Source organism: Aricia agestis, chromosome 1 (genome assembly GCF_905147365.1).
Source record: "Aricia agestis chromosome 1, ilAriAges1.1, whole genome shotgun sequence".
Classification (NCBI taxonomy): domain Eukaryota; kingdom Metazoa; phylum Arthropoda; class Insecta; order Lepidoptera; family Lycaenidae; genus Aricia; species Aricia agestis.
In genome coordinates, this window is record NC_056406.1 from 21,809,655 (window position 1) to 21,825,891 (window position 16,237).

Below are 16,237 nucleotides of genomic sequence, written 5' to 3' on the forward strand. Positions count from 1 at the left end.
TTAATTATCGCAGTAAGTATTTATTGTAATTTGATCAGTGTATCAACCTTTGGTTACTTTATCATGATTTTTAGAGACTAGAAAATATGAGCTAGAAATAGGGGAATATAATATGATGATGATGCGACGCAAGCAGGTAGTCCCCCATCAAAGAAACGTCCAAAATTAGAAGGTGAGCTGATAACTCATATTTCTCATCTCAATTTGTTAAAAAAATTTAGTGCACTTATTGTGACGTGGTGGATTAGTGATGAATTGTAAATCATTCGATACCTCTTGGTACCTAGTGAGTAGTGACTAGGTATGTGGTACTACCTACTTTATGACATACCTATAGACCTATAGATAGCACATTGTACTATTGTCAATATTTACGTATTTAAGCTTTTTTAAGTATCACGGCAGCATGGCGTACCCAGTGCTTGTGCTGTTTTATGTAATCCTACTAATATTATAAAGGCGAAAGTTTGTTTGGAAGTATGGATGTGTGGATGTATGGATGTTTGTTACCCTTTCACGCAAAAACTACTGAACGGATTTTAATGAAACTTTACAATAATATAGCTTATACATCAGAATAACACATAGGCTACAATAATTTTAACCGACTTTCAAAATGGGAGAGGTGTTATGTTCGTTTTCTTATATTCAACGATTACTCCGCCGTTTGTTTTTAAAATTTTTCTTTTGGTATATAGGGTATCATCCCAATTTGGTATTATATTCACAAAAGTGGTGATCTGATGAAGGATCCATAAGTAATCGAGGGAACTCCTCAAAACTTATAGGGAAACATGTGGTGACTTCGGTTTCGTGAGAAGTATTCTAAGCATATTATGCTACCAACAAGTAAGATTTTGCACCGAAATATACCTGGTATACCGTGGTTCGGAAGGTGCTGAGAGAACTCCTGATTCTTTATAGGTACAAGTTTGGGAGTTTCGGCGTTGTTTTAAGAACAGAAAGCATAATGCTACTATGCAAATTACATTCATCATCATTATCATCATCATCATCACTACCATATTAATATACCATTTCATAGTCTTTTAGATTGTGACTCGAGTTTGTCAAGCGATAATTAAAAAAAATCTATACCTACCTAATATTATAAACCTGAAGAGTATGTTTGCTTGAAAGCGTCAATATCAGGAACTACAGGTCCGATTTAAAAACTTATCTCAGTGTTAGATAGATCATTTATGGAGTAAGAATATAGGTTATATTATATTATCACGCTGAGACTAATACGACCGAAGAAACTCAGGAAAATGTGGGAAAAACGGGGGAAATATTTTTTATGGGAAAATGTACGGTTTCTGTAAAATTCCTAATTTACGCGGGCGAAGCCGCGCGGGACATCTAGTTTATTATAATATCTTCTTTTTTTCAAATTCTAAAAAATACACTATATTTTATTATTCGCATTAAAAATTTAGTAAATTGACCAAACAATATAAAAGGTTGAGAATTCGTGTGAAACACGTTCGCGGCATTATATGATAAATTATTTTCGATGACATAAAAAATATTAGATCATGGAACCACTTAAGAGTTCATTAGCTTACGGCACAAAGTTTATGCTCTGAGCGTTTCGGTGAAAAACATTGTCTTCTTTGATTCTTTGAGATATTGATGAAAAACGGAGAGCACGCCAGGCGCCAGGCGCCAGGCGTGCTCGCGGCATGGAGATAAAGATTAGTTGGCAAAATTAGAATCCCTGTTTTTATAGAGTTCTTTTTGATTAATTATTCCGTGTTATTAGAAGTTGACCAATTGTGTTGCTATGGGCATAGAATTCTGTTTAACCTCAGTTTAAATAGAAGTCTTTGGCTATGGGTAATTCAAAGATAAAGACATGATGAATACTGACAATGAACTTTAATTTCTTAACTTTAGTCATTGTTTTTTTTTTTAAATCTTTATTTTTTATAGAGAGTTAGGTACAAAAAGACCATGTCGCTCTCGTAGAGATTTTAGTCATTGTTGAGAAAAATCGATATCGCTGCAGCCAAATTATTATCACGGCGTCACCTTAAGGACGCTATCACATTTATTCATAAATATATCAGCGATTTTCAGGTACCATTTTAAAGAATTAGGAGTCACACTGCGAGGATATTTTGGTTTCAAATGAAAGGTCCACGTCTACACCATAAAATTTTTATAGCCGCATAAATTTTTCTCACATAAATTATACTTTTTAACCATCACAATAATCGTAAAAGATGAAAAAATGGGATTGATTAGGTACCATGAGGTATACCTAATCAATCTAGCTATATACACTGAACTAAGGAAAATAAATATAAGTACAAAAAAATAGTTGCTTATTTAGTCATAACATTTCCATTTATAAGAAAAATAAGAAACGCTCTCCATCATACATTTTTAACCGACTTCCAAAAAACGAGGAGGTTATATATCGGCTGTGGATATATATATATATATATTAATTTTTTTGTATGTTCAACGATTGCTCCGCCGTTTGTGAACCGATTTTCGAAATTTTTGTTTTGTTGTATTAGGTTTCTCTCCAATTTGGTACCATGTTCACAAAGTGGTGACCTAATGATCACCGAGGTATATTATGGTTCCGAAGATACTAAGAGAACTCCGGATTCCTTATAAATACAAGTTTGGGGGTTTAGGCGCTGTTTTAAGAACTGAAAGCATATGCTACTATGCAAATTACATTCATCATCATCATCATCATTACCACGTCAGGGTGACCAATGTCACCAAAATTGAACATAACAAATTCAGCCTTAACTCCAGAGCGTAGGCACACATTTGGTGTGTATTTCATCATCAGGTGTGTATTTTTTCGAAACCGGTCGTGTATTTAACAATTTTGTAATAAATATCTTAAAATAAAGTGGAATAAGTGCAAGGGAAGTGTATTATTATTTAATTGAGAGATACAAGTAACATTAATTATTTAATTAATGTTACTTGTATTATCGAAGCAGCTTACTTCTCAGAAGTAATGTCAAATGTGTGCCTTACGCTCTTATTTTAGTTAATAATTGTGATGATTCTACAAAAAAGTTTTAGCAGCAAAAAAGCCAACATCACGCGGTATTCCCAGGCGGTCACCCATGCAAGTACTAACCGCGCCCGACGTTGCTTAACTTCGGTGATCGGACGAGAACCGGTGTATTCAACGTGGTATCATGGACGTTGGCGATTCATTGAGCGCAAACGACTCTACAGCTGATGTCGATGTTATACATAGAGCAACATAAAATATAACAATAAAAAGCCAACATCACTCAGTATTCCCAGGCGGTCACCCATCCAAGTACTAACCGCGCCCGACGTTGCTTAACTTCGGTGATCGGACGAGAACCGGTGTATTCAACGTGGTATCATGGACGTTGGCGATTCACTGAGCGCAAACGACTCTACAGCTGATGTCGATGTTATACATAGAGCAACATAAAATATAACAACAAAACGCCAACATCACGCGGTATTCCCAGGCGGTCACCCATCCAAGTACTAACCGCGCCCGACGTTGCTTAACTTCGGTGATCGGACGAGAACCGGTGTATTTTATCAGAGCTTTTGTTCTATTATCTATATATATTATAAATGCGAAAGTATCTCTGTCTGTCTGTCTCGCCTACACGCCAAAACTACTGAACTGATTGTTATGAATTTTTTTACACAGATAGTGTAAAGCCTGAGAAAGGACATAGATTACCTACTTTTTAACTGGAAAAAGGGGTTGTAAGGGGATGAAAATGCGTAAATTTGTTCAAATTAAGTTAGTTCCAAAAACTCATAACAGATGGCGCCAAGAGTCGCCTAGATCGCGCTATCGCTTGCTCATAATATGTATTTCTCTAAGAGGTGGTATCATGTTGAATCGGGTTTTTCGATTCTTTCGATTGTTATACACGTTATTAATTAATAACTACCTACCAACATAGACATCAGAAACAACAGAGCCAAAACTACTGAACCGATTGTAATGAAATTTTGTACACAGATAGTCTAGAGCCTGAGAAAGAACATAGGCTACTTTTTAACTGGAAAAAGGGGTTGTAAGGGGGTGAAAATGCGTAAATTTGTTCAAATTAAGTTAGTTCCAAAAACTCATAACAGTTGGTGCCAAGAGTCGCCTAGATCGCGCTATCGCTTGCTCATACGTATTTTTATAAGAGGTGGTATTAAGTTAAATTTTCGATTCTTTCGATTGTTATACACGTTATTAAATAACTCACCTACCAACATAGATATCAGAAACAACAGCCTACCAATAATAAATCATAAAGTTAATACCTACGTCCTACAGGTATATTACTTTATGTTATAAATACTGTTGCGGTACATGGTATACGGACACGTGGTTCCATCTAGCGACAAACCAGCGAAACTTACCGAGGGAGCACAGGCAACATAAATCCCCTACTCAATACTAGATGGCATGAAGTGCGCAAGTACATACTCGAACCTTCTAGAAAAGTCCAACATTTTGTTTACGTGTTTACCGGTTTATTTTGTTTACTTTTATTGTGGTACATGCTCGAGCCTCCTAGAAAGTTCCCACGGTTGTTTACTTGTTTACGCGAATCGGGAACTTTCTGGAATTCGTCTCGCCATATAAAAAGCTGCAGGCAGGCCCGGCAGCTCAGTTCGTTTCGAGCTATCATCAAGGCGATTTTGGAGTGACAACAAGTGATCAATAGTGAGTGAACCAGTGAAACCTGCGACTTGGCTACGACCTAGGACAGTGATAGTGCTTAGTGATTAGACCTAGTGATTAGTGGTTGGACTTAGTGCTAAGTGTTGTGACCTAGTGTGTGCTTGTGTGACCTAGACATAGTGAATTTATGGTGCCGGCGCTAGAGGCACGACAATTGATTTTAAGCTCGGCGGATTAACCCTTTATAATGTGTAATATTGGTAGGATATTAACCATTAAATATTCGTTATCGTGCACAAGTGTGGGAAAGTGATGTAATAACCAGTAACGTGCTCTTTTGTGTTCCCTCCAAAACTCCATCAAAAGTTTCAGTAAAGCGTCCTACCACTTTACTGAATCGGCTGACTTGACTTCTTGACTGTATTGACTTTATACTAAGTATAAAGTCAATACAGTCTTTGACTAGACTTTAGACCTGACTGACCTGACGATAATATTGGAAAAATTGTATTAAAGAATACTGTTTTCCCGCCATAATATTATACTCGACACTGGCCATGCCATGGTTATAGCCGAAGTGCCATTATATGAAAAAAAAAATTATGACATTTGACGTTTTGACTATTGACAGTTGACACTTTGATAAAGATTGACATTTGACAAATGACATCAGTCATCAATGATCAACATCTGTGATCAACATTCAACTGTGGCAGACTGGCAGTGGACCTAATACCTATGCAGTGGATATTATTCTTTGTAACGAAATGTACTAAATATACTTTTTTTTAGTAATAATTAATATTTCTGATTTCTGATAAGATATTTAAGAAAAATTTACAAAGCTAATTAATACTTTCTTAAATTATAATCTAATCAAAGTTAGTTTAGTGTAGTTCCAAGCAGAGGTTAATTACAGTAAGTATAAATAATTATCTGTATTTTTTGTCTGTAGGTATAAAAATCTTAAGCAAAACATGAACACAATATTACAGTAACTATTTTAAAAATATGACTTTAGCCTGCTCAGTGTGTAGTTCTTTCATTTGTCTTTTGTTATATTTTAGGGTTCCATTTGAAAAGCAATTATTATAGTATCTATCAATTCATTCACCCTTGCTGGTTAGTGGTTTCACTAATTATAAGTATACTAGCTATTTGACCGAGCTGTGCTCGGTATTCGATAAAACACTAATAAAATGACATTTTCTAAAAATGATTCCTAGCTAGATCAATTTATCGCCCTCAAAACCCCCTATGTACTAAATTTCATGAGAATCGTTGGAGCCGATTCCAAGATTCCAATTTCCAATTACATATAAGTATATACAATGTGTCCCGACACCGGTGTCCGATCCTTTAATGTCGTGATCTATGGCATATTTTATCGACAAATTGGCCCTCAAATTTTTTTTCTCTCTCAAGGTTGTAAAATGGCAGCCATTTTAGTTTTTTTAGGGCTTTCACACTAATCTGACCAGAACTGCTCCTATGAAGATAAAAAAGGTCTCATTTGATAGCTAAATTTGTGGACTACGCTTACACAGGCAATATGTTATAAATTTCGTGGAATTAAACATAGAAAAACCCAAGTTTAAGAAAAAAAATTGTGTATTTTTTATTAATGGCTTCTTATGAAAAATCTAGCACATTGAACTGGCTTTTTTTTATTTTTAAAAGATAGAGGAAGTTTTCATCTTCTAAAATTCTTTTACTTCAATGTGTCAGATTAGTATTAAACTATTATATTATTTAGTAGTAGTAGTAGATTAGTATGAAACCAGAGAATTTTTTTTTTTTAAAAGTTGTAAGAATTGCTTGTTTAAAGATATAAGATAAACAGATAATTTTGTATTGGAGATTTGGATTATAGTGTTGTATTTATAATTATATAGTTTCTAGGTCTAAACTACTTTCGGATCGAAAAGTCAAATTATAAATTAATTCATCAAGCCCCATAGGCCCATACGGTCACTAGTGACCGAGACACAATAGAACTTCTATTGTGTCTCGTTTTTTCACGATCGACGGGTTAAGCCTTTCATAAAAATTTAAATTAGTAGGTGTATAATTTTAAAAAATAATTAGTAAATTAATAACTAGGTAGTTATTTACATAGGTATGTTAATTTCGTATTTGTTATATTTAACAATAATTCAAAGACCTCTGCGCAGACCGGCTGTAATTTCGTGTTTGTTATTTAACAATTTTGTCCAAAATAAACGTCGTTTATTTTATTCTATATTGTTTTTAATTTATCCTTACTGTCAAGGAGTATTTTTTATTACTCTAATTAATTCAAAACACAAATAGGCAAAAAAATTTGAGACCATATTCTCTAGTGGCCTTAATAATATTATTATGTTGTTTTAAATTATGTTCTTCAATTGAGACAACAGTAAGTAATAATTAACAACAGCATTGTTAACTACTGTTGTTCATTTGGAGTTTGGAGACCTTTTCTTTTTTTTTTAAACTAGACGATGTCTGCATCTCCGTTGTGCCAAATGTAGTTTATTACGCTGGAAGTTGGACCCAATTGGTCAATTTATCTGGTATAAAATGTATCCTATTTTCATTGCCAGGACTCAAACTTGAAAGTATGTCAGTACCGTACGTAATTTCAGCAAAATTGGTTTCGCGGTTTGGGCATCAAGAGGTAACAGACAGACAGACACACATTCGCATTTATAATATTAGCATATTAATACCTAATCGAAAAGAAAAAAAATCTTCGGCTGTCATATCTAAGCTATTGTCTGTTTCAATGATCAAGAGGAATCAAATGATGCATCACAAATTCTACAAGCTATTTAGGATTTATGTAAGTACTCAATACTTATGCCAAACAAACAGGCTTACATACATTAAATTAATCAACAATCAAAGCTGGCACTAGCCAGGCGCTCTTATTATCAATTAATCATTATCTATATCGGTAAAATCATAATTGTATACAAGGCGATTCGTTTGACCTAAGCGCCAAATACTCTGGTTAACAAGTGCCATTTTCGTCAAAACCTGATCTCATGCACCGAAAATTATGATTTTGGTCTCATTCGATTCGGAATACCATCTAGAACATTCTATCAAAATTACAAGAGGGGCTGAAAAAAAATGCAAAGTTATACTTAAACAATTAAGTAAACATAAAAAGAAGGGTTTGTTTTTTTTTAATATTTCGAAAACTATTTGAGATAATCAAAATTTAAAAACAGATCCTTAAAGAGCAGGAAATTTCCTAAAAAAATCCTAGATTTTGGAACCTTATCAATAATCCTTATAGCTTTAAGAGGATTCCACACCGCCGTTTTTCCATACAAACGCTGTCCTCTACCGGCATTATCCAGGGAGGAAACAGGTTTCCTCCCTGGATAGTGCCGGTAGAGTTATGATTTTTTTTCTCAATATCTATGGCCACTATTAGCATGTCCCTATGTTTTCTTTTTTTTTCATAATTTAATTATTAAAAATGATAAGAACGTCCAAAAACCCAAAAAAATGGCCAGATTTTCCTCTGTGTTCAAACACCCAGAAAACAAAACTGGCTAGAATATACAAAAAAAAAAATTAAACATAGGAACACAGCTCAAGCCTTGTTTTAATTCTTAATGAAAAAAATATTTTCATTAAGAATTAAAACAAAAAAAAATAATTAAACATAGGAACACAGCTCAAGCCTTGTTTTAATTCTTAATGAAAAAATTACTTAAATCGGTTAAGTTTTGGAGAAGGAATCAGCGGACAACGAATCGAAGATTTTCTGTTCTTTTATTAGAACTTTTGTCGTGTTGTCTCTATCGCGCTCTGCGGTGGGAGACTTGAGATTGGTGAGACAGCAATACATTTTCAAATACCTATTTTCAATTTCTCTTGCCCCTGGTGTATCCTCTTAATTGAGCGACGAAAGTAACGGTAAAAACGCGTGGTTCGGGTTTCGCGTGATTTGCCGCAATCTGCCACGTGAACTAAAAAATATATTTTAAGTGATTAAATATTCATATAAAGAAATAAAAAAAATTGGGCACTAAGTAGACATCAATCCGTTAGCAAAAATAAATTATCACAATTTGTTTAATTGTTATGCTCTTGTTAATTTGATAATAGTCACCATTTTAATGTTAACATAAAAACTCTGATTATTTCAAAACAAGAAATCTTAAAATTTTTTATTATTCTTATGAGCTAATCTTAAAAGGGCTTAGAAGAGATATCCGTTAGAAAAATTCAACAATTTTGATTTTTCACTTTTTTATGAACAATCAAAGGCAATCATGAATTTTTTATGTAAATATAGTAATTAGGGTTTTTTCGTCAATAAAAATTATTATTTAAATTTTATTATTTATAAAGAAAAAAAAAATATTATCTGGCTTCTGACAATAACAAAACAAAATAGTAACATTGGATATAAAAATACCGTATTTGCTTTATTTACATGACTAATTTTGGAATGCCTTTGATTGTTAATAAAAAAGTGAAAAATAAAAAATTTTGAATTTTTTCAACGGGGATCTCTTAAAAGGCCTTTTAAGATTAGCTCAAAAGAATAATAAAAAACTCTGGATTTCTTGTTTTGAAATAATCAGCGTTTTACGTTAACATTAAAATGGTGACTATTAATTAACAAATTAAGAAAAGCATAACAATTAAACAAATTGTGATAATTTATTTTTGCTAACGGATTATTGTTTATTAATATGTCTACGTAGTACCCAATTGTTTTTATTCCTTAATATTAATATTTAAGGACGCTATCACATTTTTTCACAAATATCAGCGATTTTCAGGTACAATTTTAAAGAATTAGGAGTCACACTGCGAGGATATTTTGGTTTCAAATGAAAGATAATATATTCATCTCCACGTCTACACCATAAAAATTGTATAGCCGCGTAAAAATTTTTCATATAAATACGTTTTAACCATCACAATAATCGCAAAAGATGAAAAAAATGGGGTTTGATTAGGTACCATTATAGCTAAATACTCAAGAAATTAGTAAAATAATAGACAGCTTACAAACAAATACTGCTACAGGACTTGATGGGATCTCATGTAAGGCTCTTAAGTGTGTGAAAGAGGTGATCATAACTGAATTTACAAATTGCATAAATGACTGTCTCGAAAGGGGCCAATTTCCAGATTCACTAAAGGTGGCAAAAGTGTCCCCAATCTTCAAGGCAGGCGAAAAGTCTGAACCTGGAAACTATCGCCCCATCTCAGTCCTTCCAGTATTATCAAAGGTATTAGAGAAAGTAATATACGTTAGGCTAGTGAGATACTTAAATTTTCACAATATCCTTTACTCAAAACAATATGGTTTCAGGAATAAATCTAATACTTTGTCAGCCTGTATCGACCTTATAACAAAACTTAAATGTTCTATTGATAAAAAACAAGTGGCTCTTGGAATATTCATAGATCTACAAAAGGCTTTCGACACAATCAGCCATAAACTCCTTCTAAATAAATTAAAAAAGATTGGTATAAAAGGCACGGCTTACAAAATAATAGAATCATATTTAAAAAATAGAAAGCAGGCAGTCAAAATAGACGAAACATTGAGTAGTACTAATCCAGTATCTTGCGGAGTCCCACAAGGATCAATTCTCGGACCCCTACTTTTCTTAATATATATTAATAACATAAAAGACTTAAATCTAATGGCTGATACAACTCTATACGCAGATGACACCTGTCTCTTTTACTTTGGACGAAAACTGGACTCTCTAGTTTCACAAGCCCAGAAAGATTTAAATAAGCTTAATGAATGGTTCAAGTATAATTTGCTAACTATTAATGTCAAAAAAACTAATTATATTATTTTTTCGTCAAAAAATAAAAAACTAGGTAGTTTTACACCGTTAACAATTGACAAGGAAATGATAACAAAAGTAGAATCAGAGAAATATCTTGGCTTAACTCTCGATAATCATCTCACTTGGAAACCGCACATAAATAAAATATGTAACAAACTGTCGTCGCTGATGGGTGTTCTTAAGAATAATACACACTGTTTCCCAATTAACATAAAATATCTAATATACAATTCACTCATCAAAACACACCTTACCTACTTGATTGAAGTATGGGGATCCACTACACTTGAAAATATTAAAAAACTACAAATAAAGCAAAATAAAATTATAAAAACTCTTTTTAATTATGAATACATGACACCTACTAAAACTATTTACAAAAGACTTAAACTAATGACTGTAAAACAAATACATAAATTCCACACCTGCCTACTAATAAGAAAAATATTAACCAAAGACATCCACTCACAAATCATCTTTACTAAAAAATCGCAAATCCACACTCGCCACTTGAGAAATGCAAATAATATAAATCTATATACACCACGCTCAAACTATGGGATTAAAAATATTATGTATGAAGGTGCCAAAATGTATAATAGCTTGCCTAAAGATATAAAAGAAATAAAATCACTGCCATTATTCAAAAAGAAACTTAAATTTTATGTACTAACTGATATTAATTAAATGAATGTAAAATAGTAATAAACTACCAATTATAATATTCTATGATCCTATATATAAAAAAAATAAAAAAAATTATAATAAAATGTTTTTCCAGAGAATGTATGATGTATAATTCTAAAATAGTGATGAATGATAAATGTAATGTTTGTTTTTCAGAAAATGTATGATGTATAATTTTGAAATAATGATGAATGATAAAATTTGTAATGTTTGTTTTCCAGAGAATGTATGATGTATAATTTTGAAATAGTGATGATAAATGTAATGTTTTGTGAGAACATGTAAAAGACAAAAAATGTAATTGTCTATACTTAGGAAGTGTTTGCCAAATGTATCACTCAATTTATTTTTGTAACACGTGTTTCTCGCCGTGTATATAATTTGTAAATTATTTTGTGAGAAATAAAGTCTTAAACCGTTAAATACACTGAACTAAGGAAAATAAATATACAAAAAAATGTTGCTTATTTAGTCTCCTGTACGAATAGCTAACTATTTTATATAAAAATAAATAACATTTCCATTTATAAGAAAAATAAGAAACGCTCTCAAATTTCTTCATACATTTTCGCCCTATCAAGAACGCGGCGAGCATCGTAACCGCCACTGTACAAGGCGCGCTGATATTGAATGTTATTTTAATGTCCTTAACGTCGATATTTGTACTGACCTGCTAATTTTTGTAATAATTTTTGTGATAGCGTCCTTAATCACTTAAAATATTTTTTTAGTTCACGTAGCAGATTGCGGCAAATCACGCGAAACCCGAACCGCGCGTTTTTACCGTTACTTTCGCCGCTCAATTAAAGTTATAAGGATTATCGATAAGGTCCCAGGATCTAGGATTTTTTTAGGAAATTTCCTGCTCATAATCATCAGAAATTTTGATTATCTCAAAAAACCAAACCCTTCTTTTTATGTTTACTTAAATGTTTATAACTTTTGCATTTTTTTTCAGCCCTCTTGTAATTTTGATAGAATGTTGTAGATGGTATTCCGAATCGAATGAGATCAAAATCATAATTTTCGGTGCATAAGATCAGGTTTTGACGAAAATGGCACTTGTTAACAAGAGTAAAAAATATTAGTTAAACTTAAGTTAGAACCTATTACCTAGGTACTGTATAATGTCTACATTGTACAGTGGGCAGTGGCAGTACAAACGTCGTTAGGGTGTTTACACACGGCGCCGTGGCGGTGCTGCCGCTACATTAGGCTAAGAACTCACGAAGCGTTTTTTTCCTGCGCCCGCCGCGGTTGCAGGCCCGCAGCCTTCGTAGATAGGCGATCGTAGTAGAAACCGCCCGTCATGCGATTATCGCTCGCAGAGTTTGCGGGCGATGATCGCGACCGCGGTGGCTCCTGCTGATGATCGAGACCGCCGATTTGTGCGGGCCCGCCCGCGCCGTCTCGTGAGTTCTGAAATAAAACCGCAGCTCTACAGCCGCGGCGGGCGCGGGCCAAAACCGCTTCGTGAGACTTACTCATCCTTGTATGTATTTCTATTGCCGTAGCGGCAGCGGCACGGCATCGCCCGTGTGTAAACACCCTTATAGTCGGTTACGACACGAACGCCGCGCGACGGTCACGTGTATCGAACACGGGTTTCGCGTGACCCGCATACAACATTACGTCGTCGGTCGCCGAGACCGCCCACGTGCGAGCGAAGGCTATTTTACCCAGCGTATTTGTTCTCAAATATCACGTTTTCTCGTCTTACGTCTAATTTCGTAATTTTATTTTGTATTTAAATAAAATTGAGGAGGAACCTCATATTAGCAGGTAGGTAGTACCCCAATAAAAATCAATTTGTCCTTCAACTCCTTTGTCGTGCGCCACCAATGCGCCACCGCCAAATTGTAAGTCTGCGGTAGCTCTTATCGTCGCCGTTTCAAGAAACCTTAGGTATGCCAAAGGTGTTAATATAATCGGTGTCAGTAAACTAAGTAGGTAGGTATTTTCTCAGTGTCATGCGACTGATACAGTGGTAGGTAGTAGGTACTAGGTAGTTGTTCTCTGCCATTTGCTTGCTAGTTGCTACCGTAGAGTATGGCTCACGCTTATACAGGTGTCCCAAAACTCAACGATAATCTGGGACCGGATAAATGGCCAAGTTACACCAGTTCAGGGAAAAATAAAATAAAAATTCCATATCACTCAGTTCAGCGATAATAGACAAATTTGTAAAAACGTCAAAATTCGATACCATTGGTCGCATTTTCAAGTCCTGTGATCACAAATGTCACAATTTCGCTGTGATTTTTTAATTTCGAGATCTTCATTAACGATGCTATTAATGGCAACTACTAATTAATGCAAAAAACATTGTTAATTTTAAAAAATAAGTTAAATTTTAGTTAGTCATGGTTCACATAAATATTGTTAGTTAACTTTGATACTTCATTTTGAAAAAAATGTAGGTACTACACTACCCTTGGCAAATTATTTCAAACGATGGCGGATTTAATCAAGATTTAATTTTTTTTTTACATTTATTTTCTCAAAAGAACTTACACAATTCACTTAACTGAGAAAATATACAATAATTATCAGTTAACTAGCTCTAAGCGTACCGCGTGTACAGGCTTACAATAATACATTATAATATTATAAACTTTGCTCAAAACATTACAATTTACAACACTTATTCATAACTAATTAATTCTTGTTTTCGTTTTGTGGATGGACAGTAAAAACTTACGTAAACACAGAATAACATCACGGATCTCATATTACTGGAAGTGGCAATATACATGTTATATTATTATTTTGTTTATTATGTTTTAGTTTATGTAATTATAAATATAGCAAGTAGGGGAGCAGAATCCCATTTTTCCGCCCTCCAAGCAAAAATAGGTAATATATTTCATGGTCACATAGGTTTTAACCGCAGAACGAGTTCTACAGAATTTTGTTGAATTGAAGTGGCGGTGGTGAGAAGTCATTCCAAGGTCCATGGCGACAAGGGGCGCCTCCAAGTCTTTTAACAACAGATAGAATTCTGCAAAACAACGTTGACGGGGTAGCGCGGTGGGCCACCGGTGGCGCACGCGGCGGTTAAGAAAGCGGCAAAAGATTGGGAGGTGGCCTCCGGCCGCCCTCCAATCTTTGCCGCCCGGGGCAAGTGCACCCTCTCGCCCCACCCTAGATCCGGGCCTGCCACTCTTTAAAAACTGTAGAGCATGAGCAGGTTAATTGCACCCTCCCCACCACCATACGTAGCTGTTGTCAATGGCGAGTTGATATTTAACGATATACATCCATTTGTTGCTCATCATTTAAAAGCGTCACTTAGTAAATAACTTCTAATAGAGCTGCTGCTAACACCGGATCCGGTATATTGGGACCGGATCCGGTACCCGAAAAATGACGCCTGATCCGGCAAATTTCCGGATCCGGTTTTCCGGATTGCAATCCCTAGCTACTGGCGCCTGTGTGCAAAAAAAGGATTTTGGCGCCCCTTTTAGGCAATTTTTTTTGGGTCCTTGGTTTTGGCGCCCCTAAAGATTTATGGTAGCGGGGGCCCTAAACACAATGCTGTACTCAATGATCACGATCGGAGAGGTCATATTATTTTAATCAGACTTTATAGTCACATCGGGGCAACAGAGGAGGGTTATCTTATATCTTTAAACGAACAATTCTTGTATATCTAAATCTTTAAACGATAAATCGATCTAGCTAGGAATCATTTTTAGAAAATGTCATTTTATTCGTGTTGCAACGAATACCGAGCAAAGCTCGGTCAAATAGCTAGTAGGTATATCTAAACCCATAGACTTAATATGCATTATAGGTTTATGTCTAAAATGTCTATTGTGGTATTGCTATCCCTATTCTCCGTCATTTTGGGACTCGTCATGTGAGGCTCGAATAATTATTTTATGACTTTTCATTCGGAAAGGATATAAATTTTAATGGAAGCTTCGTGACGTACTTTAGATTTTTTCCAATATTTTATGTCCTTTAAAACGACTTTTATCCATTTCTATAGGTATCTATTTTAGAAATCCTTGACGTCGTGTCAACCTGTAAGGTCACTTATCGTAACCCTGTGTAATCAGTAATCACGGTAATAATGATATCACTTTTGATTCTTTGTGTACTTTTCACAGGTTAGAAGATGGCGTGGGTCCTTCGCACCCCCCAAATACATAGCTCATTCAGTAATCTCGGATTTTCACACCCTGATGGATATCACATAAACGATAATTGCAATGGTATAGTACAATTATAAATATATTACTTTTATTTTCGTACAGTAATTAAAGTAAAATCAGGTGTCCTGAGACTGACTCAGGACTCACGACTCCGGAGTCGAGAGTCGAGACCGTATATGGGTCGTTATCAACAAAACTTGGTTGACTACGGACCCCTACGGGCTAACTAGCTGATTTTTTGTGTATTGATAGGTTAATAGTTATTTAATTTAAGAGTAACATTGTCCTACTAATTGTAGGATAATGTTACTCTTAAATTAAATAACAATAAATAACAAGAACAATCAATATTTTACCATAAAATCGAAATATTAAATCCTTTCTATCTCTGTTAACTACCGCCTACCACTTTCGAGAATTTTCACGGAAAAAATGTTGTTCCTCTTATCAAAATGAAGCTACTTACTCTCGCTACATAAAATATGTTCTTTATTGTCTGTAGCAGCCCGAGAAAGTTACTAAAATTGCGTGCTTGGCATTTAAGGGGTTCACCAGCTTAATCAGGTTGGATGACCCTTAAGCATAAAGTAATTATAATGTATTTTTTCTACTTTGAACGGGGCTCTAAAGTTAATAATCAGCTTAAAGTAGAAACTGCCACACTCAGAGACATTCAAACAATTTAATGAAGAGTTTGACAGTTTATTTAATTACTTATATTATCATATTATCAAAATCTAAATTTAATTACTTACAGTTAAGTTATTAATATCTAAATTTCGTCTTTACATGCGCTGTGCAAAATTTCTAAATTAGAAAATAATTTAAATACTCAATATAATTATTTTATACTCAATAATAATAGCTCGTGAAAGTAGGCGAAGAGGGAAGCTGGGACTCGAGAGTCGAGACGA

General features: G+C 34.3%; 1 protein-coding gene and 2 non-coding genes across 4 annotated transcripts in view; 1 reads left to right on the forward strand and 2 right to left on the reverse strand.

Annotated features, from left to right (window-relative positions):
- Positions 1-3,066: 3,066 nt before the first annotated feature.
- LOC121734591 lies at positions 3,067-3,188 on the reverse strand. Its single transcript, XR_006036760.1, has one exon. It is a non-coding gene; the product is annotated as a 5S ribosomal RNA (ribosomal RNA).
- Positions 3,189-3,263: 75 nt separating this feature from the next.
- LOC121734631 lies at positions 3,264-3,385 on the reverse strand. Its single transcript, XR_006036770.1, has one exon. It is a non-coding gene; the product is annotated as a 5S ribosomal RNA (ribosomal RNA).
- A 2,102-nt stretch (positions 3,386-5,487) lies between these two features.
- LOC121732903 (protein timeless) overlaps positions 5,488-16,237 on the forward strand; it is a 33,076-nt gene continuing 22,326 nt past the window's right edge. The window contains exons 1-2 of one of the 2 annotated variants that reach the window (XM_042122936.1): positions 5,488-5,572; positions 15,279-15,383. In XM_042122936.1, coding sequence (XP_041978870.1) covers positions 15,287-15,383 — 97 coding nt within the window. In that variant the 5' untranslated portion in view covers positions 5,488-5,572; positions 15,279-15,286. Of the gene's footprint in view, positions 5,573-12,813; positions 12,946-15,278; positions 15,384-16,237 lie in introns of those variants that run through there. The other variant, XM_042122931.1, reaches the window with a different exon arrangement.